The sequence below is a fragment of the Myiozetetes cayanensis genome, unplaced genomic scaffold, assembly GCF_022539395.1.
Source record: "Myiozetetes cayanensis isolate MyiCay16 unplaced genomic scaffold, myiCay2020 scf6-25, whole genome shotgun sequence".
In the NCBI taxonomy this organism is placed as follows: Eukaryota; Metazoa; Chordata; class Aves; order Passeriformes; family Tyrannidae; genus Myiozetetes; species Myiozetetes cayanensis.
Genome location: NW_026087853.1, coordinates 53,718,859 through 53,746,049, shown reverse-complemented (window position 1 = coordinate 53,746,049; position 27,191 = coordinate 53,718,859). Strand labels below are relative to the sequence as shown.

At 37.0% G+C, this 27,191-nt stretch overlaps 1 protein-coding gene across 1 annotated transcript in view; it reads left to right on the top strand.

Moving 5' to 3' along the window:
• Positions 1-27,191, top strand: part of PPFIBP2 (PPFIA binding protein 2) — a 109,140-nt gene that overhangs the window by 69,384 nt on the left and 12,565 nt on the right. Inside the window, exons 6-17 of the mRNA XM_050334879.1 lie at positions 4,805-4,936; positions 11,983-12,075; positions 14,551-14,659; positions 16,123-16,155; positions 17,873-17,934; positions 20,151-20,226; positions 21,920-22,017; positions 22,204-22,268; positions 22,506-22,574; positions 22,981-23,041; positions 24,712-24,753; positions 26,621-26,765. Coding sequence (XP_050190836.1) covers positions 4,805-4,936; positions 11,983-12,075; positions 14,551-14,659; positions 16,123-16,155; positions 17,873-17,934; positions 20,151-20,226; positions 21,920-22,017; positions 22,204-22,268; positions 22,506-22,574; positions 22,981-23,041; positions 24,712-24,753; positions 26,621-26,765 — 985 coding nt within the window. The remainder of the gene's footprint in view (positions 1-4,804; positions 4,937-11,982; positions 12,076-14,550; positions 14,660-16,122; positions 16,156-17,872; positions 17,935-20,150; positions 20,227-21,919; positions 22,018-22,203; positions 22,269-22,505; positions 22,575-22,980; positions 23,042-24,711; positions 24,754-26,620; positions 26,766-27,191) is intronic.

The following is a 27,191-nucleotide window of genomic DNA, read 5'->3' as shown; positions in this document are numbered from 1 at the left end:
GGAAGCAATGATGTATATGTGTCTTATTCCAAGTTACTTTGTGGCATCACTTAAGAACTTTCTTCCAGTCAATTTAAGAAAGAAATATATTTTTTTCTAAGAGAAAAAAGAATATTGAACATTGTTAGCCTTGGGGGAATCTCCTGTCAACTTGCTATAGAATTGGAAAGCAAAAATAAATTTTGCTTTATAAAGTTGGCTAAATTGTCCCATAGCAGAAAGTACCAGTCATGCCTAATGTAAACACATCAGTGCTATGAAACCTATGCTGTCAGGCTTGACAGCTGAGTTAAGTCAGTTTGAAAAGTGAATTTTCTCCATACACAGATTTCACCTCCACAGTGCTTTTACATGCATTTTTTGTTAATTATCATAAGATTAGTTAGTTACCTCTTTGCTATTCCAGAGCTGCATTTGATTTATTTAATAGATACTAATTCCCATTGAAGCTCTCTGGCATAAAGGATAAAAGTTTGTTTTGCCAGTGAAAATACTGATCTGTGTGGCAGTGTCTTTCCTATAGCTGATCTGTACCAAATCCTAGATGTGGTTTGACCCTGACCTTCTGCCTTCCTAATAATTTCTGACACATAATTGCAAGATGCAATTCAAGGGACTCTTGTTGCATAGTTGTGTTGTGTAAACTCAGTTTTGTCTTCACAGTGAATTATCTCACGATGTACAAAGCACTTGGTTTTAGGATTCTTTCTACCTTAAAAAATAAACAAACTGAAATGTTTGAATGCTAGCAGGAGTGAATTTCTTTTCTTGTGTCAGTTTATGTCCCACTTCTGCCTGAGTGCAAGGGCCAGAGAAAGGTGTGGCAGACAGTGCCCTGTGTGGGGCACAATGGAGGACCTTTTAAAAAACAGTGGATTAAAAGAATGCAGGGAGGAGCTGTTTGAGAGTAGGAACTTGAGTCCGGTGCCGTTTCATGTGTACCTGCTCTGGTTTTGCAGTTGTCTTATACTCAAGGGAGCCAGAATCCTGTCTTGGTTGCTGGGTATAAATCTGGTGTGTATCTATTTGCTTCTCAGGAACATTGCTGGCCGGCAAAGATCATTCCTTCAACTTTCAGTTGCCTGAGTTATCTGATCTTAGATGAATTTCAGCATTTGTTTATAGCATGCAGTAACTTCTTGCCAGCAGCTGGCTTAGTGTTTCAGATTTTGAAGTGTGCTCTGTGCTGCTCTAGTGTGAGCTGTAAGGTTTTCAGAGTGTTTCTCTCAAGTTGTCCAGCTTTTCTATACTGCTTTGTTATTTTGAAGCTAACATAGGCAGCAGTCTGCTGGTCAGACAGATTTGAATTGGCAGTGCAGTGGGAAGTTCTGTCCTTTCCCTTGCTTAACTATATATTGGGCAAATGATGAATTGGAGGGCTGTAATTCACTGACTGCTACAGACTTGCACCATTTCATGGTGATTACACATGTACATTTCTCTCAGCTGTGTTTTCAGCTAAGTAAATATCGTATTTCTATCACAGCTGACACACAGCACTTGAGAAGTGCAGTCCTCATTAGTGGTGGTTCTGGCTGGATGTTGCTTACCAGGTAGGTCGATTGGTCTGTCTGTTTGTCTCAACTCTTGTAATAAGGGTGAAAAGTAAGGAATTTTTTTAAGATTTTTTAATATTTTATTTTGTATGGTGCACAAGTGCAAAATGGGATCTTTGGAGGTTCTTCCCTTCCCCCCCACTTGACTAAAATCTTATTTATGGTTTCTCAGTGTATGGCATGATTGTTTCTTCTGTTTTGTGAAGAGCTAAATATGCTGGAATTTTCTGTACCTGCAGCTGACAGCCTAGAAAAGTGTAGGATCCTCTTTTCAAGCTGTTTTCTGTCATGTTAAATTTTATAAACTGTTTTATAAGAATTATGTATTTCCAAGACAATAAAATGTGAACCTGAGAATTACAGCCTGTGCTTCAGTTTCATTGGGAATATTGGAAAAGTTGGTTAAATATTTTAGAAGTATATAGTGTGAATTTTAAAAATACATTTGCATTTGGAAATGGTTTGCTATTCCTTGATCTGTCTGGTACATGCATATTGTAGCTTCTGCATGACTCATCTTTGTAATTATTCTACTTAAAAATAACTTTTTTCCCTTGATTTTTAAAGTTAAAGGTTGAGTTTCAAATAAAGAACTTCAAGAAATTAAATGAAACATTTTAAAATTAAAACTAAAAAGAAGTATCTTGTTTCTAAAGAATATTCCCTATGATATGTTCTATTTCTGTTCTGTATTTCAGCTCTTTAAGATCTTCCCAAAGCTTACAGCCCAAATTACCACTTTGCCTGTTTTATATTATCTTTTTTTGCTTTAAAATCAATAACATAAATTTGTGTTTTCTTTTCTTACAATTTCATATTTATTCTGGCCGAATTCAAATTGCATGATACCACTGAAATACGCTATAATTTCTCTGTAACAAAATGGGTCGCATTCTTAATGAGCTGTTCACTGTGAGCATCTGCTTGAAGATGAAAATAATTGCTTCCAGATGTTACCATTTCAAGAGGGGACATTTACTTTAAACGGCACTTGCTTTCAAAGCAAAAGTTAGATTCTCTAGATGCAAGAGAAATCGTCAGCTGTTTTAAATCAGTGTAGCTCCATTGAAAACAAACTAGGGATAGTTAGCTGTTTTGCTATTTTAAGTCACGAGTTTTGTGCCAGTTTAGCTGGGAATCTGATTCTCTGGCTTCAGAGTAAAATTTTGTTAGAGCTGATTAAAAAAGAGAATCAGCTGCCTTCATGCTCACTTATACCAGGTGGTGCCTTCATGTTCACATGGAGCTACTGAACTTGGAATGAGAGCAGTGAGTGTGTATTGCCCTCCATTGCATAACTAAGTGTAATTTAGGAGTCTACACAAAAAATAAGAGTAATGCCAGATGGTGTATTCAAAGCATAGATCTTTTGTTAAAAATCTCTAGAGGGATGCTATGTCTCCTTGCCTTATTAAGAAATCATTCTCTCATATCATGGAACATGTCAGTGTCCAAAACAAATTCTAAGTGTTGTTTTAGTTCAACATTGAATAGAGTCTGTCCACAGGGCCAGAGCTGCCTCATCCTGCTACCCTTTCTGATGTTCAGTGGCCTTATTTCATATCAAAATTCTCATTTAACCTGCAGTAGTCTACTATGTCAACAGCTGTACAGAGCCTGTGCCAGTCTGGACTGAAATGTGCCTCTGAAATTCATGCAAGTTAGTGTTTTTCTGGAAGATAGAGGAGTTATTTGTAATTATAATTGTAATTTGCAATCACCTTTGTAGAAAGCTTGTGGGATTTCATTAGGTGATTGCCTCTTACAGTTTCTCAATAATAAAAGTCGGCGCAATATCTTTTACTGATTACTGCTTGATTTCATTCAGAGAAGAGAAAATAAAAAAAAACAAACCATGAGGCTACATTTTTGTTTATTTCCCTATCCATACACAAATATCATTGCTAATGTCAGCAGGAATGGGCATGGCACTGGGAATAGTAGTGACCTGGTGTTGCAATGCCAATGCAGGTTTAGTACTATTTTTAATTTAGGCAGTATTCCCCACCAGACTAGACCAATTCACATGTAAGGAAGATTGGGGTTCAAAATAAACTTTAGCTGTTTAATTTTTAAAATAACCATTGTGGCTTCCTTGGCTCCAAGTCACGGTCTACAACACACTGTACAGTTTGTGGGAGAGAAAGAGGTGAGAAAAGGGTGATGGACAAGGCGATTTCTAAACACTCAGTAACATCAGCATAGACCCAGATTAACCATGGCACCTTCAGTTAAGTCACTTCCTTGTAATTCAAAGCAGAATCAGCTGTGATTCCTCATTGTGTTTCATATGATCAAAACACTTAATGTGGTTTATGAATTACCATAAACATTTGTAACCATTTAGAAACCAACATCTTTTTAAAAAATTAATTAGGCACTTGGAAAGTTCAGATATCAATTTTTCAGTAAGGCTTAAACTCCAGAATGGAGTTTTTAAAGTAGAGACCAACATGAGCGGTTTTTATATATACAATAAACACTGTTTATTTTTGATGATTTTTGGGATTGACTTTCTTGAAAATTGAAAGATGCAATGAAGGTGTGAATATTGAATGATTTCCAAACACAGTGAGATGACTCCATCCAAAGTATGTCTTCTCTGCAATCTGAAAAACAAGTCTGGGGCACAAAAGCAGAAGTCAAGGCCAGTTGTTTCTCCTTTTCACTGTTACTCAGTTTAGAGATTCCCTTTTAGTTCCAGTGAGGACATACCAGTTTCTATTCCCTCCACAGTTTGTAGCCTTCAAAAGTTACCAAGTCCTACATGGTGTAAGCTTTCAAGTACTATAGGTGTGACTGCAGAAGCATTGCTTGTCTTTGTTAATTTGGTATTTTTGTTAGGGTTCTCGTTCTGTAAGATATCCTTTATTGAATAACAAATGACAAGAAGGTCTACAATGTAATACTAAAATGTAGCTTTGTCTGATGGGTATTTTAGGAAGACGCCAACTATTTTGTAATGTGTCATTATGTAGGTTTGTGTTTGTTCAGCCTTAGTATTGTTCTCGATTTCATGTCTTGCCCAGGGATTAACTTTGCCACACATTTTCTTGAAATAAGGAGTGGGGCACAGTGGTTTAGTGCTTAACACAGAAGAACATTTAGATGAAAATAACTGGAGCACTTGAGAAACACACAGTTCAACTGTGGGGTAGGGACTTCAGTGTGGGCCTGCCAATAAATTACATTGTAGTCTGTCAGTGTTCAGATAAATAACTGGAGAAAATACTCTGCTTTGCATTCAGGAATTGCTGAGTCGCACATCGCTGGAGACACAGAAATTAGATCTAATGGCTGAAGTTTCAGACCTGAAAATTAAACTGGTTGGTATGGAAAAGGAACAGAGTGAATATGAAGAGAAACAGAACAAAGCTGAGGTGAGTTTTGTTTTTTTCCTTAGCTTGTTTTAAATTTTTTTCTATCACACGTCTATGATACGATGTCATACACCTGAGCTTTTGAGCTAGTCAGCATGTAATAGGATTTTCCATGCTTACAGCACAGCCTGTACCATTGATCCTATGAATTGAGTGAGGAGTGTGATCATGCATTTTTGGGATGTGGTTTCTTTTCCCCTCTCTCATTATACTTCAGAGTTTGCTGTTTGCCTTTAATCAAGGCAGAGTCCCTTCCAGAAGCATATATTACAGTTGATGTTCACTTAACCCTTTCCTTTCCACAGGAGATGGCCTGGCATTCCTACCAGAGCTCTTTCCTTGTTTATGTGGCAGAAAAGACTGTCAGCTCAGTAGTACCAGTGGTGCTACAGGCACTGAGGTGATCAAACTTGGGTATTTTAATGCATTTGTGGCACTTGGGAAGGAAAGACATGGGGCAGGATATTTGCCTCAAATGAGTGTTTTGCCTTGTGGTAACATGATAAATAATGCAAAAAAAAAAAAAAGTCATGGACTGGAGACAATTCCCTTCAGTTGTGGAGAGTTCTGGACATCAAAGGAGCTTTGCTTTTTGCTGTGTTGGTTAAGAAAGACAGTATGACACATACTGAATGAACATCATCTGAACAACAGCCAGTGCATGGTAGTGGATAGCAGGTGGGAGCTGGGAAGGAAAGTCATAGTGGAAGAGAGTAATTCATACAAATTGCCATGTGTTGCCTGACTCAGTGGTCCTGTAATGGGGCCAACTAGCAGGAGAGGATTACCTGGAAAAGAGGGACTACACTGTCTGAGATTCATACATTGCTGACTGAAAAAAAACCAAAACCTTTGTTCCATATTGATTTGCGAGAATTTGAAATCCAGGCAGACTGTTTGCTCTCCATAACGTTGCTAGTGGAATATTTGATAACTGTGCATTGGTAATTTACCTGCACCAACATAATACATTTGGGGTGTGTTTGTTTTCCCACTTATTTATTCTGTGAAATTTTCTTTAGAGATCAAAAGATAACTTAAAGAGAGCAATTTCTGGCAGAGCTTGCAAGCCAGAGAGGCACCAGCTGCTGCTTTTCCCATCTGTGGCCTTTCTCATGCTCTTTCATGCATAATTGTCAGTGCCTTGTGGACAGAAGGTCTGAGCACTTTCATAGTACCTGAAAATCTGAACAGGTCTGAGCAGCTCCCAATTGCTGCAGATGGGAGCCTGCTCCCAGCAGCTGCCCTCTAGAGAGGCATTCAGCTCTTCTCATGACATGTGGAATACCGGGATGACGATGCCTAAATAATTGCAGGACATGCACAATCAGCCTGACTTCTGGAAAGTAGCAAAACTTTTGGGTGCATTTTTATTGACAGGACTTTTGAGTAGCCTATAAGTCTGGTCCTGTGATGAGGGTGACCTATGAAATTCTTCTGCCACTGCAGCAAGTTGTGTGTATCCCCTTGATGGAAAAATTGAGTTTTATTGGCCTGGAAACCTTTGTTGTATTGCTAAGTGATAGGACAAGTTCCTGCTGAGATGGAAAAGCATTCTAATCTGATGGAAAAGATGAGAATCGTTGTGTTAAGTATGCATTGAATTATTAACTACCTCACGATGTGATTAGATTTCCGGCCTGTTGAAAGTCAAAAATGTGTGTGTGCAAAGCAAGGAGAATGGGTGTCGTAGGCAAAGCTGTGGGAAATAAACAGCGTTTTTGGTTTGCTTGTTGAGATATTTGTATCGTAATTCCAGATTATCCTGAATAAGCATTAATCCAATTTATCAAGACAAACAGGGTTTTTTTCCAATCAAATAGGATGCTTATTTCAATTCTAATGCTTTACCACTATTTCAGCTTCGTTTCCTGTAAATTATACTAATTTTTCAATACAGACACAATTTCAAACATCAGAATGAAATTTCGTAATACATTTTCTTTATTAGACTATAGCTGCTTAAATTTGGTAATAGTTTGTTCTCCTAAACTTCTTGCCTCTTCTTTCTAGTGAGTATACCACTTTGACATGCACGAACAGTCTACCTGTGGTTTGCTTTTGTTCGTGCACACACAGGTGTGTTCTGATCACCTCATTGCTTCAGAGTGAGACAGTTTTCCAAACTGACATGCGATCAAATGAAATTAATCTTGCTGTATCTCTGCACATCATGGCCACTGCAACATGCTCTTACAGTGTGTAATGCCTCAAATGAAATTGCAGTTAGTTTTTTTTACATGAGTGGAGCAAAGCTGTGCTTGGCAGAGCAAAACTCTTTCTCTCATGGACTGCAGCTGGCCAGTTGCTGCTTCCAAAACTGCGTTTAGGATTGACAAAGGTGATCAGAATAGTGATTTGATGGATTTACTCCTATCTTTTTTTTCACGTGGATGCATGTGCATCCAGTAGTCAAACCATTTTAAATGGCCTGTTAATTATATTTCATGGCTGACCCTGCTATTTCTAAATATAATAATAGGTTTTCAGAAGTTTAAAATTAAATGTGGCATTGCAGAATAAGTCAGCTAAACTGTGTTTGCTCTATATTCTAATTTTGTGTCAGCTTGCTTCACAGCCCCTGTTTCCAGTCACATAGGCTTTATCTATAGAATTATTTTTCTGGTTGTGTTGAGAGGAAACAAAGCAAATTAAGGTATCCTTGTAAGTATGAGCAAGTTTTAATGTGTCAGATTCGTTTCACTTCATCTTGTGCAGCTGTCATTTGGGTTGGGTTTTAGTTAGCAACAGAGAGTTTATCAAGCATCTCTAACCTCCTCTCAAAGGTATTGATTTCACACTGAATGCCACTTGTCTCTGGTTCTCCAAAAGCACATACTAAATTTAAAGTGCCATTTATTTATATATATTACACAGGGACCAGGGGAATAGCTGCTTGTAAATGGACTGTCTCACTCTTGGCTTTGTCATTTTAATTCCTTTGCTGGTCTACTTTTGCCGCAGTAATGCTTTGAAGGTTTCTGAAGTCTCACCTGAAGGGTTTGTGCAGCTTTCCTCTTACCTGAGAAACTTCAGAAATTTTGAAAATGTGGGGTTTTCTTAATGTAGCAAGGTATGAGTGAGGGGCATTATCAAGTGATTAACGGCAGCCCAGATCCCTGCTCTACCTAAATGTGGACAAAAGAGACTTTGTGTCACTGTGCAGAGACTGCAGTAGCAATTGCCCATTTCAACTTGCCTCACAGCCCTTCTTCTATCCTACTGCTTTCTTTTTTAGCATGGGATGAGTGCTGTGGTTTTGTCTAGAAACTGTTGACAAGTATTTTGTGGCTCTTGTAACTTCTGATTTAAATGTCTAGTGCAAACTTACTTGCAATTCCAAAGAAACTTGAGTCAGTGAGCCACTGACTCTGGCTGGGGAGTTTGGTGTTCTGTCTCATCTGAATCAAGATGTCGTATGTTAGTGTTAATAAATGTTCATGCTGTGAAAGAATCTCAAAAATGAGGAGCCTGTCCTTCCTTGAAAATAGAAAGAACTGTAAAGGTACATACTGCAGCTGGAGTTCATCTGTACTGTCAAGTTTGCCCTGAGGAAAGTCTGTGTGGACCCAGAGTGTTTCCCTACCCATTTTTAATGTGAGGCAAAGGAAAAGAATTGCAAGTCGACAGCAGAAGGACTTCTGAACTCCCCCTTGTTGCCACAGCTGGAGCAGCTCTCAGTTTGTGCTCAAAAGTCTGTGCATCCTGTTTGAACAGGAACAGAACCTTGTGTGCGTTAACAGTGTTTGTGTCAAAGACGAGAACAGACTAACCCTTGGTGCTTAAAAGAAAGCAAGGGAGTTGGATGTGTGTCCTGACAATTCCAATCCCCAGCTAGTACTGCTCAGTGAGGTACCAGATTGTGGAGATGATGTTAAAAAAAAAAAAATAGAAACAAAATCCAAGTATGGAAGATGTTGTGGATAGCATCTGAATTGTACAGACAGCTAGTAGTGTAGAGGATGAGATAGCTGGAGGCATGTTCTCTTATTGTCTTACTATGTTGCTGTAAAGTGACTCTTGCGTCCATTGAATGAATGGTATGTTTTCACCTTGGGGAGCTATCCTTAACATGGCAAAATATGCCAGCCTATAAAAGACTGGATATTGCAGAGTTGATCTGCTAGGGACCAGTATTCTTCCTAAATTTTTTTATTATTTATGGAACTACTCCTCATTTATGTGACTTAAATGTTTGTTGGATGACAGAGGATTAGCATCAGACATTGTGATCCCAATTGACAATAATATGTATAGAGTGAAATATATGTAACTGTTTTTCTGAATTTCATCTTGAGCACAATGCCTGTAGAAAAGTACTTAAATGTGTGAAGTTCTCATACCTAATTTTGTACGTACATTTTGTATGTCTTTGTGAATGTTTAAAGTTGGCTGCAGATGCTGATACAGTGGGAGATTGGTTGTGTTAATACCTACCTGGTCAGAATAGTGTCCTGTCCATACAATAGCTGTTCCCTAGACTTGATTCACCAGAGAGCTGAGGTTACAGAATGACTGTTTTGCATTGTAATGAAAAAAAATTTTTTAAAAAAATTAAAATCTGCCATTTTATCTGTTGTTCTGTCCACTAAAATCTTTTTCACTCTTTTGGGAGATGGATTAAGCTCATCAAATTTAGTCCACTTGAGAAGACTGAAAAATCACAAAACATATGTTATTAAATGTACATGAAAACCAAGAGAAAGGTACTCCCAACTTGTAATACCTGAGAAAATACCCAGCTCTATTTGCTACGGAGTTTGGGGATTTAGGTGCAATGTGATATAGATTTTAATGCTTTGGTTTGTTTTCTGAGCTGGCTATTTTTTTGTGTGTATCACTGATACACACAAATCCAAGAAGCTGGCTAGCAAATTGGCACACTTTAAAGTAAATACTTTTTCTTCTGTGGTATCCTTTGATTTTTCCTAACTGTGTTTCTTAACTCCTTCTCTATGTCAAGATCCAGCCCAGATAGCAGGAGAGGGAATGGAGTTATTTTTCTGCCCCATGCTAGACTTGGAAACATAATTACTTTACTAGTAAATTCTGTGTATGAATTGTGAAAAACTAGGTTATGGCCCCAACTGAGCACGTTGCAGTTTCTTCCTAGTTGGATGATTTGGCAGTGAAAATGAATGTAATCAAATCCCATTTCAGCAAAAGTGTGCCTCTGAGCCAGCATATTAAAACATGTTCCAAATTTTCCTTTATTTGACTTCACGCGACTGCAGAAGCTTCCAAAAATGAGGAACCAAATTCTGATCTTAACTTTAGAATCAGAATCATGAAATTGTCTGGAATGTAGATTCTGTTCCATTTAAACTATAGCTTTGTGCAATAATCTGGTTTTATACTCTTTTGCATATGCTTTATCAGAAAGGAAACACATAATCTGTCTTCTTCTGGTTTGCTTCTGCTGTGCTTCATGTATTTCTTGGGCTGCAACTACTAAGATGTCTTCTTTGCATAATTTTCTTTCTCACCTGTCTTTTTTTTGGTCTTTTTGTTTTTCCCTTTCCTCCCATGTTTTCAGTCAGTAGTGAACCTGATCAGTGACCTACAGGAGCAGATGTGTAGACTGCAGCTGGAAATTAATAGTAGAATCCAAGAAAGAAAGTCTCAAGATAGGACACCAGATTTGACACCTAATGGTCCTCAATCTGGCCCAAGATCAGTAGAGACTCTGAGCCAGTGTTCTCGGTGTGATGTACGAGAAGTACCCCTTGGCAGAAGCCTGTGTATTGCCTCTTCTCTTCTCCTGCATAAACTAAATCCCACTAACCAGAGCTATGTTGTGAATGTTTGGTATTAATCTTTGTGACTTTCTTTAGCAAAGAGTGAGAGTGTCATAAAAATTACCAGAAAAAAATCCCACCCCTGATTAATGGGACAAATTTGGTCACCAGTGATCTTCTAAACCACAGATACCTGTAAGACTCAATCACCCCTTTCAGGTTTTTTTAGTTTCCATTTTACTTGTAAGTCTGTAGTGTTTGTGTGGTTTGGGTTTTTTTTGGATTTTTGGGTTGAGATTTGTCTGATGTGCAGCATGCCAGCATGGTTTGCTACTTTTCCTCATGATGATGTCACCCCAGCTGCACTTGATGGTGCACCCTAACCAGTCCTCTGAACACAGATTATTGAATCCTGAATATCTTAAGTGCCTAACACAGGTATAAAATAGCTTCAGCTAAGATTATCTGACATGTATCCTTTCTTTTTCTAATGATAATGTCAAAGTGAATTAAAAGAGCCATAGTAAAAATAATCTGCTTGTATTTTTAAAATAGAAAATCCAACACCTTTTTTTTTTTTTTAATCCCTGACAGTAGCAGTTACTGCTTAAATTCACTGAAGGTGAAATGATACTGTTACGCCTGGGAAAGACCATTTTAATATTTGTTTTTAAATCAGATTGCTTTAGTTGCCTTTAAAATTTAGTTGCTTCAAATTTGAATCACCAGAACTCATAATTAATCTCCTTATATTGTGAGGGAGCTTTTCAGTAATTTCTCTTATGGGTTTTTATTACAAAAATAACTATTTTTGGTATGATACCTATTTTGAAAATAGTGCTGTTGTTTCTGAGCTTGCCTCTGGGCAGAACTACTGAATGGAATATTAGACTACAGGACAAGCTGCAGATTGGAGAAATAATCTGAGAGTCAAATCTGGGAGTCATTCAAAATCAATTTTAATGTAATCCAAGATATTAATGTGTATGTTTAATGTATATACTACACAGGAATTCCAAAGTTGTGTTGCCTCCAAATTTTTCTTTTCATTAGTTAATTTAAAGACTTTTTGTTTTGTCAGAGCTCCATTAAGGATTTAATAATATTGTCCTTCAGAATGAACAATAAGATATAAAGAAAAGGGAGAAGGGACATTTAAGGGACAACTTCTTAGACTGGTCACAGTTTTTCATGTGGTGGTTCAACATACATTACTGTGTGTTTCATGCATGATCTTTAATTCAGGACTATGAAGAATTAATATCTGCCAGAGAAATCTCAATTTTAGCTGCTGTTCTTCCTTTGCAGGGTTTGCTACAGGAACTTAGGCACCTCAAAATTAAAGTGGAAGAACTGGAAAATGAAAGAAATCAATATGAGTGGAAATTAAAAGCAACTAAAGTAAGCAGAATAAGCATTTTTTAACAACAGACTTATTTCAGCTGGAAAGGGATATGCTCTACTTCTATCAGTATTACTGTCCTTACATTTACCTTGTGTCAGGGTCTACTATGAAGTCAAGTTTTCTCTAACCATCTTTGTATTTTGGTTTGAAGGTTTTGTAGGGGGGTTTTTTTGTGCCTTTTGCTCCCTCCAGTGCAATTTCCAGTCTCCTACCTTTTTGTAATTCTTATTTTAAGAAACCAAGAAAGGCATTTTTACTTACAAAGATCTGTTCTGAGTAAAGACCTCACTGAAGGTTTTCTTTCTTTTATTTGTGTGATGGTTACAAGCCTCTGTGGAATATACTTTCTAGGCTGAAGAGAAGAGACATGCAAAGTTTGTTGGGTGTTTGCTTACTATGGAATTTGTTTTCATAGATATTAAGCCCAAAATACACCATTATATCATCTGCTTTGACTTTGTAAAGCATGGCTGCCTTACCCTTCTGTTGACCTTAAATCCTTCTGGAAAGCTTTTGGATTGTAATCTGGAGAAGCTCAACATCTGAAACATTTCATCATTTTCCCCAGTAATTAATTTTTCTAGTTGAACATTCTCACTGTTATTTCTAGTTTGAAATTTTAACCTTTCTCCACTAGATTAAAAAACATCTTATTATTTTTTCATGTTGAAGTGCACTTTGGTGATGTAATCTCATCTCTTTTCATTCCTATAATCCTATAATCCTTGTTCATACGAATTGAGTTGTGTTTGGATCTTGGAGAAACATTTCAAATTATTAAACTGAGTTTTATTTTTAATACTTGATAGTTTGATCCAGACATGACAAACAGCTATTATTTGTATTAGCATTTTTTTCTTTTGGGAATTCTTGGATGAGTAATGAAATGTTGCTATCATGTCTTTTTTTCCTATTAAGATAATAGCTCTTCTATCCTTGAAAACGTTTTCTCTGACATGGTGGATAGGAACAGTCTTTGGGAAAATATTTTCTCAAGCAATGTGTGGCCAGCTGCCAAGACAGATAGAGATTATGAAAAGTGGGAGCAGAATGAAAATAAGAAAGAAGAATCAAAAAACCCACTGAGTGAGAGAAGATGCAATACTGGAAAGGAAGAAAAGTACAAGGAAAGAGAAAGGAAACAGAAACATAATCTTAGAGATGACAGGAATGAGACATTAAAGGAAAAGAGGGCATTTAAAAGAGCTGCAAGATCAAATAGACTGGGGAGGCACATCCGAATCTGGTTTTAGGAGGTCTGCAAGCTTTTGTCTTCCTGTTGTTCCAACTTCTTGATGAGAAATTGGAATATTTCCATTGCTAGATATAAAAAGCATATTAGTCACTGGGAAGTGTAGGAGCCCTTCAGAGATGCAGCATGGCAGATTCTTCTACCCCACGTGGAATTTTAGGCAGAGTGGTGATGTTGTCCTGCAATCCAGACACTTGCTTCCTGGTGAAAATAAGTTTGTCTGTTCATTAGTCCATGTTTTTCCCCTATTTAAATAATGTTGTTTGGTGATTTGCATTTTTTTCTTGCTTTATTGTAGTATTTTGAGAAACTAGTCACATTAGTGATTTTTTTTTTTTGTCATTGCTCTTTCCTTTTTTACTTTCTTTTTCCCCCCTTTTTTATTCTTTAATTGCAAGGAGGTTTGGTATGCTTTTGCTGGGTAAATTCAGAATGTTTGTAAGTGAAAGCTTTAAGGCCTCTGAAGAAAATCTTTACAAACTGCTGACATAGTAAAGTATGCTGTTGGCAGTTTTTTCTCATAAATAGGAAAAGTAGGTGAGAGTTGCTGTATTTCAAGCTGGACAATCACAGAATTCTTCTCCCTCTGTATTGTTGAGGTCTTTAATGTGTGATTTTCTATTCAGTCTAGTGGCAACACAAATTGCACTAAATGTAAATGAACACTGGCATTTTGTTGCATATATGTGGTTGTTTTCCAGGCCATGCTTTCCTTCTAGCCTGTTTGCTGTTGTGAGGAAGAATAGTTTTGTTATCCTGCTGAGAAGAAGGCTCAGCATTAATAGATTCTCAGTTATACTAATAGATAGTAACTAGGATTAACTAAAAAAAACAGTATCTGTTTAAAAATGCCAAATTTGTTATCTTTTAGTGGTCTTCATGCAAAGCTCAGGAGTTGGCCTGTAATGGTCATTATTGTTTTACAACCAGGATTTTAGCATTGAGGACTTTACAGAGTTTCCTTGCCTGCATGAATCCTTAAAAATGGTACCTTTTGCTAAACCTGTCTTCTCCAAAAGCTAATTGCATTGGAAAAAGGAGTTTCTGTAATAGGAATAGGATAATGTATAAATACATCCATACATATGTATAGTTGTTACGATGTTTATGAAATGTCCTGAGTTGGTAACAGACATCAAAGTGTCTTCTAGTTCATAGGAAAGAGTCATAGAGGATTGGTGATGATGTTACTCTGAATTTGCTGTGCTCTCTTTCACAGGCCGAGATAGCCCAGCTTCAAGAGCAATTAGCTCTCAAAGATGCAGAGATAGAACGCCTGCAAAGTCAACTCTCTAGGACCTCATCATACAGTGAAGTGGCAGAAAGAGGTAAGAGGAGAGGAAATAATATTAAAAATCCAAAACCATACTTTAACTTCACTTCAGTAGCAGCTTGGCTGAGGATTTATTCAAAGGAATACAAAGAGATACAAGAGTGGACTTACAGAATTTATTTTGGGAGGTAAAATGGTGTAAATCCATTCTGTGTTCTGGTACAGTTGAGGCCTTCAATATGTGAAATTCTATTCCAATCTAGAGGCAGCACAAATTGAAATAAGTATCCTTAAGGCACTGAAACTTTTTCTATTGGTATTTTATTGATAATTGTAAAGTGTCATTGTAGTTCAATAGGAATTTATTTCTTGTGTATGCCTTGAAAATTTCTCTGAGAAATCTTACAGTTTCTATTTTTTCAGGAAAAAATAAAGGTCACAGTAGTAGCTAAGCATAATGTTTAAATGTCCAATGATCTCAAAACAGTCATTCATTCCTTTCTTCAGGAGTATGTCTCTTTTAGGGTGCCTGTCCCATGAAAGGTTGGATCAGGTGGATTTTGTGTCTCTCCCAACCTGGGCTGTTCTAGGATTCTATGATATTGCAGGTTTCTGTTTTAAGAGTGCACTTTTCATACAGGACAATGGCAAATAAACCAGTTTGTTTAGCCTTTAGTCTCAACCAGTCATGTCACAGTTCTCTGAAATATTGACTCCCTGGGACCTCTGTCCCTTGCTGGGCCATGAAATGTGGTTTTAGTGACCTTGTTCTTCTGCAGCACTGACACTTTTCCATGCAGGAATGTTTGTGTGTAGTTTACCACAGTGCATCAGCTTACTTGCACTAACTTCTTTTGTGGGTGTTAACTAACCCTTCTGAAGGCTTCTCTGGTTGAGATGTGAATTTTCAGGTGCTGTGCTACATCTTTCTCAGGGCTTACCCAGAGTCTTCTGTGATTTATTCCAAGGAAGGGACTTAACATATACTTGTGCTAATTTCACTCAGCTGCAAAGCTCGTGCATGTAGAGCACTGCATGTCTAACTAGAAAGTTCATTTGTCTAACAGCAGTGGTTTGTGGCGGAACTCTTCTACTAATAGAATGTTGTTTCCTATGAGGTTCCCAAATAATTTATGGTATTTCAAAGGAAAAGTAGTGGTATCACAATAAATCAAGAGCTCAGCACCATTCAGCTTCTGGTACTGTGTCTGTTCTGTTCACACTGAAGGTGGGTGAAACTCCTTGATTTCAGTGACAGAAGAACCAAATCCTGTGGATTCTTTGGACTATGTTCAAGGAAAGCACTTAGACTGTATTTGAATGGAAACAGTAATAATTCTTCTGCAAAAAAAAAAAATTACTGATTTATCAGATTTTTAGGTGGTCTTCTCAAAGTTGTAAAATAATGTCAATGTACTTGTAGTATGCTAGAATGCATATTCTAAGTAAAATGCAAAATTTATCTAATATGTGCTTTTTCTACATACTTTATTTGACTCTCACCATTTCCCATCGTAGAGGAAGTTTATAGGAGAAGGCTAAAAGAAAAACGTAAGCCTTGCAATTCACTTTTGGCTTTACTTCACTGTTCTTTTCACACCAGTTATAACTCTGATGCATTCTGCAGCAGTAATTCAGTGTTTGTTTGGATTGGGCTGTCTAATTGTAATATACATGAGGCACTGCTTTCATTGCTTGCAACAAGCAGACAGCTACTTGCCCTATTCAGTAAGATTTCACTTCAGAAATAAAAGTCAGAGGTTCACAAATCAGATCATTGGACTTCAAAGGGAAGATGTCAAGGTTAACAGAGCCAAAGCTTAACCTTTACCTCTTTCGGTTTGCACATATGTAAACCCCACATAATATCAAGGAAGATGGCTTTAAATGAAGGTCGTCTTCCTTGGAAGGGAAGGATTTTGGTGGGTTTTTGTCTTAAATCAGTGCAGTAAATTAAAAAAAAAAAAGTCTGAATAAATATTTCCACAGTTGATGTTGTTAAACAAATATTGTAAATGAAGTTTGCTTTAAAGTGCTTAAAACTACCTTGATACCTGTCTTCTTTGAAGTCTAATATTTATAACAAGAAATTAGCAGGACTGTGGTATTTTTAAAAGTCTTTCAGTTGCTTGCCCACTGCCTACTGGCTTTAGTTTCTGATTTGGCTGTGTCTGTGCATGCCCTGTGTTATTAAGTGTTCTCTTCTGCAAGAGAAATATCTGCAAGATTCATTTACATGTCCTAAAACTTAATCATTGCGAGGTGTGCATTTTCTAGAATCACTGCAATAAAAACTAATTACAACTTTTGCAAATAGTTTAGCCATGACATTGTATGTTCAACATTTAGGTGTAAAACATTATTTTTTTTACAGATACTCTTTAGCAATATTGATTTTCTTTCCCCTCTCACATCATGCCTGACACATCTGTTTTCATAGTCTTTTGTGAACAAGTGGGTCTGGTTTAATGTCAAAGCATGAATCCCTGGAGTGGTAGTTAGAACAGATAAACCATTTCAGGTTCTGTCTCCATCACTTACACTTGATTCTGTATAGGTTGGTACTGAAGGACTTGCTAGGAATAGTGTCTAGAAAAGAAATGAAAGATTTGGTTCAGCAAAGTTAAGATTTGGTTCAGAATTTACAACTTCACACATTTTCAGAGTGTGTTTTGATTGATTTGACTATAACATTCCTGAATAACCTTTATCATGTAACACTGAATTGCGTGTGAGGCAACTCTGTATTAGCTCATGATGTAGATTTTAACCTAGTTATTCATACTGAAATGTTTAAGAAAAAATATTCTACAAATTTTCCTTGTATCAAACCAGTTTTTTGTTATTCATTTCCAAGTTCCATGAATGTCCTTGAACTACTTCTCATAAACTGCCAAATATTTTTCTCAGATGCAATATAACTCATTTTCAATCCCACTTAATTACTTCCTTAAGTATATAACAACAAACACGCTCTAATCTTTTGCAAAATGAGCTTCAGTGTTTCCTTTTTTTTCCAGTGCTTTCCTTTCATAGTTTAAAATAGTATTATGTAGCCTTTTGTAAGCAAAACCAGGATGTTTATATTGCTTTAAATAGTTCAGCTTTTGAAAAATTCTAAGTTAAATGTAGTTTATTAGTGCACTGGCCCTACCATGGATATGGTTTTGGTTACTTATAAGAACATAGGGAGAGTATCACAAAATACTTGTTTACACTAAATATAGCAAGAGGGTTTTTTCTTATAATATTTTAAAAACATTTTTAGATCAAGAAGTTCAGCGACTGAAGATAGGAATGGAATCACTATTGGCTGCAAATGAAGAAAAGGTGAGAAAAAAAAAAACCTCATTCTACACAGTAAGAATGAAATTGTGGGTTTGAATCTCTGAAATGTTCTGAAAACGCACTTTCTGTAAGAGTGGTGTTGTTGGAATGTTTGTATTATCCTATGAGGTTGTGACAGAATACTGATGTTTAAAAGTGTGGCTGACTTTGCTAACCTGGCTGCAGCATTTGGGAGGCTCATTAGATTCCAGAGGGGAGGACAAAGCCAAGGCTGTAATGAGCAGAATATCCTGTTTTCTGCTACTGAAAAGATCCCTAAGGTTTGTTCATCTCTGGCAGCTCTTTATCTTCCTAACCTAACCCAAAGTGCAACTAAACCCAATTTAGATTGTGATATTAAAAGAAAGTCAAAGTGACCTCTGATGCAGACTCAGATTTGGGGAGAAAGGGAATAGGATGTAAATAAATAGGAGTAAGAAAGAAAAAAGGGCACTAAAGGAGAAGGAGTGGAATTAAATCTATTTAAATGGGGGATTCATTCTTCAACAGATTGTAGTTTTTATGGTAATAAATCAAGCCATAAAATTTTCCTTTATGGTGACACTCTCCTCTACAGTTAAATAGACAATAATATGCATCCTTAAAATCTTCCTTTAGTAAGTGGGTAGTCCAGACAGGGCAACATGAATTCTGGAGAACACTAATGTGGCTCATAACAATAATTAGTTATCAAAAATGCCTAAAAAGCCAAAATTTACATTTGGAAAATAAAAAATCTGTCATTATCTCTTGACAAAATTATGCCAAGTCTGCATAAGGTGTTTTTGTATTTGAAGGGAACACAAAATATTGTTGCTTATGTCCTAACATCTGGATGTACTCACAGAGGAAGGCAGGTTATTTCCTTGAAAACTGTAGTGTTTAAACTAGTAGACTGATGGCTGACCTCCAGCTCCTTAAGTGTTTCATGTGGAACTGCTGCCTTCAATAATATTGCAAAATAAAATATTCTTCCTGAGAGAAAGGACTTCAGAATAGCTTTTGGGATAACTCTAAATATTCCCTGTGTCACTTAGGACAGAAAGTGCTGAACTAAGTTGGTAGTAAGTGGTGCACATATTTCTGTTTTTTAAAAACTGGATATGTTAGTCTCAGATCTTGCTATGAATAGGAACCTGCTACTTCCATCCATGGCTGGGATAACAGGATATCTAGTTAAGGCCTCCTTTTCATCATGCTTTGCTGAGGGTGAAGGGAGGATCAGCATCATCTGCTGTTTTGTAAAGTGGTAAAGATCTGGCTTTTGTGCAGTTACTCCTCTACCTTGGTGTGTATCTGCTGTGGCTGTAATGTAGCATATGTGTGCCAGAGCAGGTTTTAATTTAAATACCTCTGACACTGACACAGCTGTGGCAGGGCAGTAGCTCAGTGTCAGATAATTCCTTAAATACTTGTCAACTTCCCTGGAAAAATTTTCCTTCTCCAGGACCCACTTCTTTGTTTCTGTGGCTTTCCTGACACCTGCTTGTGAAAACTAGTTCTTTATTCTTACTTGGGTTTGTATTCGGTGCTCTGTAGTCATAGCACTGGACAGAATTATCATAGAGAACTGGGGTTAAAGAAACAGGACAAACTGTGAGAGTGCAAAAGGCAGGTGCCCTCCTTGAATACATGGATCAAGATGCTTTCTGCATATAATAGGAAAGCATTAGGTTCTGGAGAAAGAGTGGAGTGAGAAAATGCATCAGACATTCACAAGACCTCATTTCTTTGGTCCTGTGTGGGTTTGACACAAACAGGTGTGTTCAAAACTGGAGTAAGTGCAGCTGTAAGAATGGAGAAAGATCCTACACACAAGATTAAAGAGCGTGACTATAGATTGTTAAACTATATAAAAGATAAACATGATTCCCTTTATCTTGACAGGTATGATAAAACACTGCCCACTTCAGGCAATCGAGGTTCAACTCCAGAATAATGCCATCACTCTTAGAAGTGAAAGCAGGTTTCCAAATTATGCTTCTCTAAATAACTAATTTGCTAGTAATGTAGAACTCCTCTTGTTTCCTTATATCCATATTTTCACGCTGTCTAGCAAATACTATGTACAATGACAAATAAAAGCCAAGAAACATTCCTTACAGGGCTTGGGAGAGATTTGATCCTGCTTTCATGTAAATCACAGAAATTTAGTACAGTGTTTCTGCAGGTTAAAAATGTAGGATTTTAACTATGATCTTATTTAATGTTTTTCACAGGACCGTCGAATAGAGGAGCTAACGCTGTTGCTAAGCCAGTACAGGAGGGTCAAAGAGATCATGATTGCAGCTCATGGTAAAATGTCTTGTGGATTATTAAGTGATATCAGGGCTTTTAAAAACTGCATGCACTATAACTGCTATTTGCTGTCTTTTTAAATATATGTATATAGTAATATATATTTTATTATGCATGTCTTTGTATCACGTTGGAGTGCTATGAGAGTAAGTATGCACTTTTTCAGATACAGAGAGTGTGTCTTGAACAGACTTTTGTTATTGCCTGTAGTTTGTGGAGTTTACCTTTTTGTTCCCTATGCAGTGGGCAGTACAAAAAAGACATTATATCCCTCTCAAAAATCTATTACTCAGAATTAAAATGACATTATTTGATTTAAACCAATTCATCTGTAAGAGATGAATAAGGTATACAGATAGGTATTAAGCTTATGTGGTGTTTCCTGTTATGTTACGAGTAGCCAGTTTTTACAGTGTGAAATGATATCAGGAGACCTTTATGAACATTAATTGATTAAATACATCCTGTATTCAGATTTCCTAAACCACAGTTCAATTCAGGAATGGCAGTAATGCTCATCTGCCAACCAACTAGTGGTAATGTTTTATGTCATGTTTTTTATATGGCATTCATAAAAGGAAAGCTGATCTCAGGTGCAATTTGATACTGTTAGGAGGACTTTTATTATTTTCTTGCTACAACAAGTTGCAAGAAATCTAGTAAGTTCTGTTACCCTCCCCTTCCACTAAAAAAAAAAAAAATCCTGACAGCTGATTAGGCAAGTTTTTTTTGGAAGAAACAACTGAAAACCCACGGTTGCTTTGGTGCACACAATATTTATATATTTTACTTTAAAATCTACAGAAAGACCTTTGTCCTATTTTTCAGTTGTGCTGCAGGAAGCAGAGTGGGGTTTAGGACAATCTTATTTTAAGCTGCCACCATACCTTCCAGTAGTGAATTTAGTCTGGGAAACTGAAAGTTTCGTTCAATGCAGATCATCACATTAACAAACACATTTTCAGGCCTTCTGTGGCAGAATGGAGACTTGTATTTAACACAATCAGGTAAATCTCTCTCTGAATGTTCATTAAAAAAAAATATCTCACTTGAAAGTGTTCTGAAAGTAAATCCAAACACGTGATTGTAGCTTTTGTCCACTGTCCTTGGCCACATCTTGGTTGCACAGATCCGAGTGCACTATCCCCCTGAGAGACATGTTTTTTGGAGGCCACTTGTGTACATGAACACCCATGGTGCTCTGAATTATTGAGTTGGTACCACTGAGATTATGTGGTCTTAATTTACACCAGCACAGACATTTTACACTGCAGTGTAAATAAAAAACAAAATAAACCAAATACAAACCTGTGTAGGACCTACAGGGTACAGTGAGATTGTCCACACTGTGATCGATGGCAAGTAAGAAAATGGTACCAACTTCAACTTGCCCCAGAACATCAAACTATGAATTACAAGTCGTTCAGAAACTGCCTGATGAGCAGCTCAGCTGCTCACAGCAGAGCAAAGCGTACAACTGAAAGTGATAAATCTGTTGCTGTAATATAAATCATTTTACTGGTAAATCAGAGCCCAAAGGAGGGGCAGGGAGCAGAGAGGGTGGTGAATTACAAAGACAGACTGAAGGGGAATTTAGAGAGTGAAGACTTTAGGCTGTCTGATATGGGCCTAAATTTTTTTTTTTTGCCTACTTCTCTCCCTTTCTACCTTTACTCTTTAATGCTTACAGGCTCTTCTGTCTCTGGTGGCAGTGAAGAGGAAGCTGAGGTAACTTTAAGGAAGTGGAATCTTTTGGATAATTCTCAAGGAGAATTACTAAAAACAGAGGTACTTAATAAAGATGTTATTAGAAGCGAGTTCTGCTGTATATATGATCTTTTGGTGTTGGCTTCTCCGTAGTAATGTAGATGAGGGTTTGGCCCTGGCTGCATTTTTGTACTTCTTGGTATGGGCATGGTAGATTCAGCATCAGACACCAGAATTACAGGCTTGAAACTCTTGTCTTTTACATAGGCCTCTTCAGGAGAATTGTCACAAGCTGTGCTCCCTCCAGTGCCACACAAAGCTATGGAAATCAGGCAAGACCTTTCTTTCTCGTGGGTTGTCCTAAATCTGTATTATTTAGACTGTTTAACTGTTGGCATCTTGTCTTGACTGTTCTTAGCTTTGCTGTGCTTTTGGGTACTTGCGAAAGCAGCATTTGCCAGGGAGGTTTGCAGCGCTTAGTTCTGTAAGGTTTGAATTAAGGACTTTTATATATCGGAAGATACATTTACTGCAGTACTTAAAGGTATGAAATTTATTTCTATTTAAAGTGGAAGCATTTCAGTATCTTCGACTAATTTGACCTCTCCACAAGAAGAATCTTTGGAAATCATATATAGGTAAGAATGGGTAACTTTGAAATGGGAAACATTTTTCCTTTTTAAAATCCCTTAATGTGTCCACATTGCTCACAGTGAGTTATTGCCCTGTACTTTTGCTTATTAAGAGCTTCTAAAAAGTCATGTGTAGGTACAAGGTTTAAAGCTGCACATTGGACCTTGTTGTCTTTCACTACTGATTATAGGATGTCTTGTTGCTGTTCCTGATTTCATCTACTGCAGTTTCTAATACTATGATTTTTAGACTAAAAATATAACAAAAAATAAATTAATCTCTCAATTCTGAATTATTTGTTATATGCAGACATTGTGTGATCTGTACAGCTGTCATAGGAGACACCTGTGGCATATACAAACATGCTACATTGTATTAACTGCTGCTTTTTTCCCCTGTCACTTTTTTAAGGGTTCCACAGGAAAAAAAGTCAAGTAGTTTAGAAGACTTGCAGAGTGAATCCATGGAGAAGGTTCGTTTATTTGTAATCACAGTTTCTGGTCTTTATTATCACAACTAAAAGACAAGGGTCAAGTATAAATTTTTGGGTTATTTCACATAAAATAACTTTAACCACCTCTGACACTGTATGTGGGGAAAAAGCCCTGATGATAAAACTGCAGTATTATTTTGTTTATAGGTGTGTTTAAAATAAGTTTTACTTCCAAATCACTAAAAATGTTAAGGCAGGAAATCGTGAAAGGATGGACATTTGCACATAGGATTCCTTTTAAGTGTTTGCATGTAACTATGAGTGTTGCTCCCTTAGACTTCTGATATAAATGGTATTTCTGAAGATGGTAGTTAAAACAGCAGGAGCACTGTTACTACTTGAAAGACTTTAATTCCATTCCAGAATAAAGACTACCCAATTTGCAAAGTCTCATTACATTGTGGTCTAGAGTCTTGTGTTGTCATTATGTACTGACATTGTTCTGCACTTGTGATTATGCTTTGTGAGACTGTTATTGATGCTTTCTGTACTCAAAATTAGGCTTAATACTAGGTTACTTACACCTAGTAATGTAATTTAAAACTGATACTGGTAATATGATTGCTCCAGTTCTTAAATTTTTAAAAATTTTTTCTTAAATCACTGATGATGACAGTGAACAATTAGAACATGTGAAATTTGTGTTGCACTCATTTGATTGTGGTCATACACATATGTGACAAATCAGAACTAGCATTTCATTCCATGAAGAATTTATGAAGATCTGTTTTCATAACTTCAATTCAAAATCTTAATTTCTCTCTGTGATATACTGTGATTGGGCTGTACCTACATGTTTATGCTGTAAATTTGCTCTATCCATGAAATCAGAGCCCTCAGAGAAAGACAAACCTACCAAGGATATGAGAGAGTTGTAGCAAGCCAGCCCCATGTTCAGCAAGGCATTTAAATTGTGTGCCCTAATTTAGGCATGAGGCCTCCTGGTGAAAGATGCCTCCCTGTGCATATGAGTGAGTGGCTAAATGTGAATGTTACCACCAAAACTAAGACCAAGAAAACCTGTTTTGCTCACTCAGCATGACAGACTGTTTTTGCATCAATTCTGAGAGAACCTGTGCTAGCAGCACTGCTTACTGGAGCTATTCTGCCTTGCATAAAGCTTAAATTCCATTTCCTTCCAGCAATAATAATAATAATAATAATAATAATAATAATAAAATAGCAAACCACACTGGTGTCCCTGACTTAGCCACACTGATGTTTTTATCACTTCACTTCTACCACAGCTCTTTTTGATTTCAACCGGGTACCTACAGTATTGTTGTATGTTATTTTATGTCAGTCATTTTCATACTGTTCTAACTGTAAAACAGCTGTTATGTTCCCAGCTTAAAGTAAGTCTACAGGGACCACCTAGAAGCCTGAAAATAGCAAAATTCCTTTGATCACAGCAGAACCTAAACAGAGCCCAAATGTTGTAGAGTGGAGAATGAGCAAACACAATTGGTATTAAATATTGGATTGAAATGAAATGACAACAGTCCTTGTAATGTATTGTCCATACATTAAGCAGCATCACTATAATAATAAGACTACAATTGATGTTCTATGTACGTATGTTAATACTAACATTTGTCTGTTGCTTTTTTCCATAAAACTTTGAAATTTTCCTCCCTGAAACTCCGTAGTATGTAGATGGAAAACCAGCACAACCTGTTGTAGAACAAGAGGTATATTAACTGCAGCTTTTCCTAACAATTCTCTGTTGTGATGTGCTGTGATAGTATGGCTGGGTTTTCATTTTAGGTTCTTTTTCTTTTTTAAAACGTTTGCATAGTTTCAGTGCTGACAAACTCTGAGAACAGGGGTAAAGATTTGAGAGGGAAATCTTTTTCTTTTTTCTTTTTATCTAGAAGTTGTTGTTGTATGAGGTTAGAAGCTGAAGTCAGTTGGTTTCAGAAAATACAGTGCTGATGTAAGAAGCAATTTTTCTACTCATACAAATTTTGGTACAAGTTGGGATGTGCTCCTGTAGCTGCCAAAAAGGAGCAGGAGTTGAACTGAGCAATCTGGCCTGCAGTTGTAGTATCCAAAGATCCCTCTAGACCTTGAAATAAGAATAGATTGAAACAGTGGTTATCTCATTAAATATTTAATGTCTCATCCTGGCCCAGACAATGTTTTAAAACAATTTTATTAGAATGGAGTTACTAGATAGTTGCATACTGTATGTCTTTGTATATTAAATATGGTTTGCATATTTTCAGTATAAAGTTTTCCTACAAAACCTTCATTCTGCTACTGAAACATTGACTGGTTTATTCCAAAAGACATACTGAATGTACACCACTCCCATTAATGTCAATTGGAGTTGCAGGTTTTCTCAAAAAGCGTCTCTGTCCCTCTGTTTTGACAGTTTTGGGGTATACCTTTTTTCCCAGAGTGATGGATCATCTATCTTTTCATTTGGAGTCAGTATTCAAGAAGTCTCAACATTGTATTTCCAAAACTGTAGACAACTACCTCTGTGAAACACATACTTTGCCTGGAGAAGTATCTTCTTAGGCTCAAAACTATCAGATTTATTAGGCATGTTCTCATCTACCCTTGTACAAGGAGCAAGATCCCCAAGTAGATGATCACTTGAATGAAAGGAAAATTAAGAGATACCCTATTTTTAGCAAAGCCTAGGTACCATTTCCCTATCAGTACAATACAGAGAAACTTTGAGGACCACTGCTTGGGGGCTGTGATGCCTGTGACACGGAATGTGTACCATGTGTGCAGAAGAGCACACTGAAGACTCCTGTTTTAGCCTGATGTGAACAAAACTTGTGGAGTCAGCCCTAAAATACAGCTCAGTCTATGCTTTTTCCCCAGCATCTATCAAAAGTATACCTTGTGCTTAGGTTCTGTAATAGAATTGGCAATGATAGTAAACTGTATGTTTAGCTATAATTACTTTTTTTAAAAAAACCCTTGCATTTGTAATTTTGGCTGTGCAAAGGGATCTCAACACAATTTCTGTACCCTAACTTTGATGTTGATTCCTTTACTGTTATTAATGATGGTGGGAAATACATTTGAGAAAATTTGACATGTATAAATACTTCGGGTTCAAATTCCAGCAAGATAAAATTGTGAGGCAGAATCGGAGATACTGGTGAAAAATAAAGGAGGAAAAGTTGACAGAACAAAAAACAGTCTGAGAAGTAGCCAAATGCATTTTTGGTACTATTAAAGTTGACCTTGTAAGGACCAAGTTACAGAGTGCCAAGGTCCTAGAGGAGAAGGCAGTTAGAAAAGTTCTTATGACAGGTAATATTCAACATATATTTTAATGTAATATAGAGTCTGGCTAGAGTGGGAGGAGCAAGGGAAGACAAGGCTGTGTCTTAACTAGAAAACTGTCAGCTGACTGTTGGGTTTAAATTGAGTTATATGTAAGCAGGAACAGGGAGAGAGTAGAGTCATTTTGAACCATGAACTTAAAGTACTTTTTCCCAACTTTGAAAACGTTGTGTTCTGGGTTGCAAATGCTGCAAGTGATTTTATTTTTTTAATTTATTTTATTTTTTCCTCTTTGAAAAAAAACAGAGTAAGCCAGTTGTGAAGGGCAGCAAGTACCAAACTTTGCCAGGAAAGATGCCCCGACCCTTGCAGAATGGAGAGCAGGGAACATATCACTCTCCAGATGGATGTGGGATGAATGACAGTGAGGAAAACGGCGTCCCGGGCCTGAGTATGTACCCACACTTCTCTGAGAGGGTTATGGGGAGGGGAGAAAGCAAAGTGTTTGAGGGATTGGGACAGAGCATTCGATATAATCGGCTATGCCAGAACAATGGTGTTGTTCCCATGATTCAGTTAGGGAACATTTTACTACTTTTTTTTTAAACAATGTAACAAAAATTAGCTCAGTGGAGAGTAAAGGATGGCTTTAAGTTGCAGAGTTCTTTTCTGTTGCACTTGACAATACAATTTGCTGAAATCATTGACAGGTTAAGAAATGAAAAGACAGGGTTTTGGACGCTGTGGGAGAGGGCCTTCTGAAAGTCAATAAATCTCTAATTAAAAATCAGAACTTTTAGAGAGGCAGACATATTCTCAGTATGAACAAGCAGTATTTTTTCCAAACTTGCTTCCATGTTTGGAGCTTACTCATCTG